At 47.9% G+C, this 2,500-nt stretch overlaps 1 protein-coding gene across 1 annotated transcript in view; it reads left to right on the top strand.

The window, feature by feature from the left end:
- LOC117432523 (TRIO and F-actin-binding protein) overlaps window positions 1–2,500 on the top strand; it is a gene marked incomplete at its 5' end in the record, with an annotated part of 23,357 nt that overhangs the window by 12,802 nt on the left and 8,055 nt on the right. Inside the window, 4 exon segments of the mRNA XM_059021286.1 lie at window positions 1–89; window positions 281–376; window positions 1,258–1,405; window positions 1,752–1,869. The exon segment at window positions 1–89 is cut by the window's left edge and continues 392 nt beyond it. Coding sequence (XP_058877269.1) covers window positions 1–89; window positions 281–376; window positions 1,258–1,405; window positions 1,752–1,869 — 451 coding nt within the window.

The following is a 2,500-nucleotide window of genomic DNA, read 5'->3' on the forward strand; positions in this document are numbered from 1 at the left end:
AGTTTGAGAAGCTGCCACTCAGGGAGAGCCGGCAGGTTCCCGCGGTAACCAGGAGGGGTCACCGCGGCGACGAGGCGCTGGAGAAAGAGGTGGGCACCCTGAAATTATGGTCTGGGGTTTGGGAGGGGAGTTAATTCAACTTGTTTCATTCATTTTTTCATTTTGTTTAAAATAGATTCTGCTAATGTTTATTGGGATGGTTTATTGTAATGGGTTTATTGTAATGGGTTTATTGGGATGGTTTATTGGGATGGTTTATTTGTACTGGTTTATTTTTCAGTGTCAGTCTCTCAGGCAGCAGGTGGAGAGATTGAAGAGGCAGCTGGAGGGTCAGAGGTCAAACAGCACCCCCCCACCACAGGGGTACATCTCCCAGGTGAATACCAGAGACACACTGACACACACACACTGACACGCACACACACACAAACACACCCACTGAGAAACACACAGAGACGCACACACGCATACACACACACACTGAGAGACACACAGAGACATGTGCTCACACACACACACACTGACACGCACACACACACACACTGAGACACAGACACGCATACACTGAGACACAGAGAACCCCGCTCACACACACACACACACACAGATGCATACACACAGACTGACACGCACACACTGAGAGACACGCGCGCACACACACACACACTGAGACACAGACACGCATACACTGAGACACAGAGAACCCCGCTCACACACACACACACACACAGATGCATACACACAGACTGACACGCACACACTGAGAGACACGCGCGCACACACACACACACTGAGACACAGACACGCATACACTGAGACACAGAGAACCCCGCTCACACACACACACACACACAGACGCATACACACAGACTGACACGCACACACTGAGAGACACGCGCGCACACACACACACACACAGTGAGACTCGCACGCACACAGAGCACTGAGTCGCAGACACACACACACACACACACGCACACACATGGAGAGAGACAGCCTCTCTCCTCACACTGCAAGCTCTGATTTTCAATGTGCAGCCGCGGCGATGGGGTGTTACTGACAGGCTGGTTTAGTTTGTCATTTAACTTTTCAAACTGTATCTCCTCTCCTCTCTCCTCTCTACTCTCCCCTCTCCTCTCCTCTCCTCTCTCTCCTCTCCTCTCTCCCCTCTCCTCTCCTCTCCCCTCTCCCCTCTCTCCTCTCCCCTCTCCCCTCTCTCTCCTCTCCCTCTCTCCTCTCTCCTCTCCTCTCCTCTAGGCTCAATGTGAACACAGTCTGTCTACGATGGAAGCAGCTCACTCTCAAGCGATGAAGGAATTTCAGCGCTACCACCAGAGGGAGCTGGAGAGGCTGGGGGAGGAGAGAGAGAGGCTCCTGGCAGAAGAGGCCGCGGCCACTGCAGCTGGTAAACCAAACCAGCAGCGTGATCCATTACTGGTTTCACTGGGAGTTTAATAACAAGACACACCTGAGCTTGTTAGCTAGACACACTGGGGGCTGATCAAGCTGGTAGCAGTAAAACCTGGACTGGATCACACTGCTGTGCGATAGGAGTCTGATTCCCCTCCCTGATCTCTCTGTCTAAATATCCCACAGTTCCCAGCAATATCCTGTAGCTCTCTTCACTATAAAATCAGCTACAAACCTCCTTCAACCAAAGTTAATATTGTAATTATATCATTTATAGGTTTAAATAAAAACTAATATATATATATATATATTGTTATTAATGTTTTCAATTTTATTTTCAGCAATGCAAGCTCTTAAAAAAGCCCACAGAGAGGAACTGGCCAGAGAGACAGAGAGGGTCAAGCGACTGACCGCTGGAGGCAATTCATTAGATCTGCAATCCCTACGGACACAGCACCAGTAAGAGACGGGGACTGGGACCAGTCTAACCAGTACAACGCTTACAAAACACATTCCCATAGCTTATAAACCAGTACCTCTTATTAGCTTTATTAACATCATCGCTGCCCCTTTAAAGGAGCGCTGACCATCTTTAAAATCCATTCTCTCACCTCTTATTAGCTTTATTAACAGTATCGCTGGTCCCTCCCTTTAAAGGAGCGCTGACCATCTTTAAAATCCATTCTCTCACCTCTTATTAGCTTTATTAACAGTATCGCTGGCCCCTCCCTTTAAAGGAGCGCTGACCATCTTTAAAATCCATTCTCTCACCTCTTATTAGCTTTATTAACAGTATCGCTGGCCCCTCCCTTTAAAGGACCGCTGACCATCTTTAAAATCCATTCTTTCACCTCTTATTAGCTTTATTAACAGTATCGCTGGTCCCTCCCTTTAAAGGAGCGCTGGCCATCTTTAAAATCCATTCTCTCACCTCTTATTAGCTTTATTAACAGTATCGCTGGCCCCTCCCTTTAAAGGAGCGCTGACCATCTTTAAAATCCATTCTCTCACCTCTTATTAGCTTTATTAACAGTATCGCTGGTCCCTCCCTTTAAAGGAACGCTGGCCATCTTTAAAATCCATTCTCTCA

Source organism: Acipenser ruthenus, unplaced genomic scaffold (genome assembly GCF_902713425.1).
Source record: "Acipenser ruthenus unplaced genomic scaffold, fAciRut3.2 maternal haplotype, whole genome shotgun sequence".
Lineage (NCBI taxonomy): Eukaryota > Metazoa > Chordata > Actinopteri > Acipenseriformes > Acipenseridae > Acipenser > Acipenser ruthenus.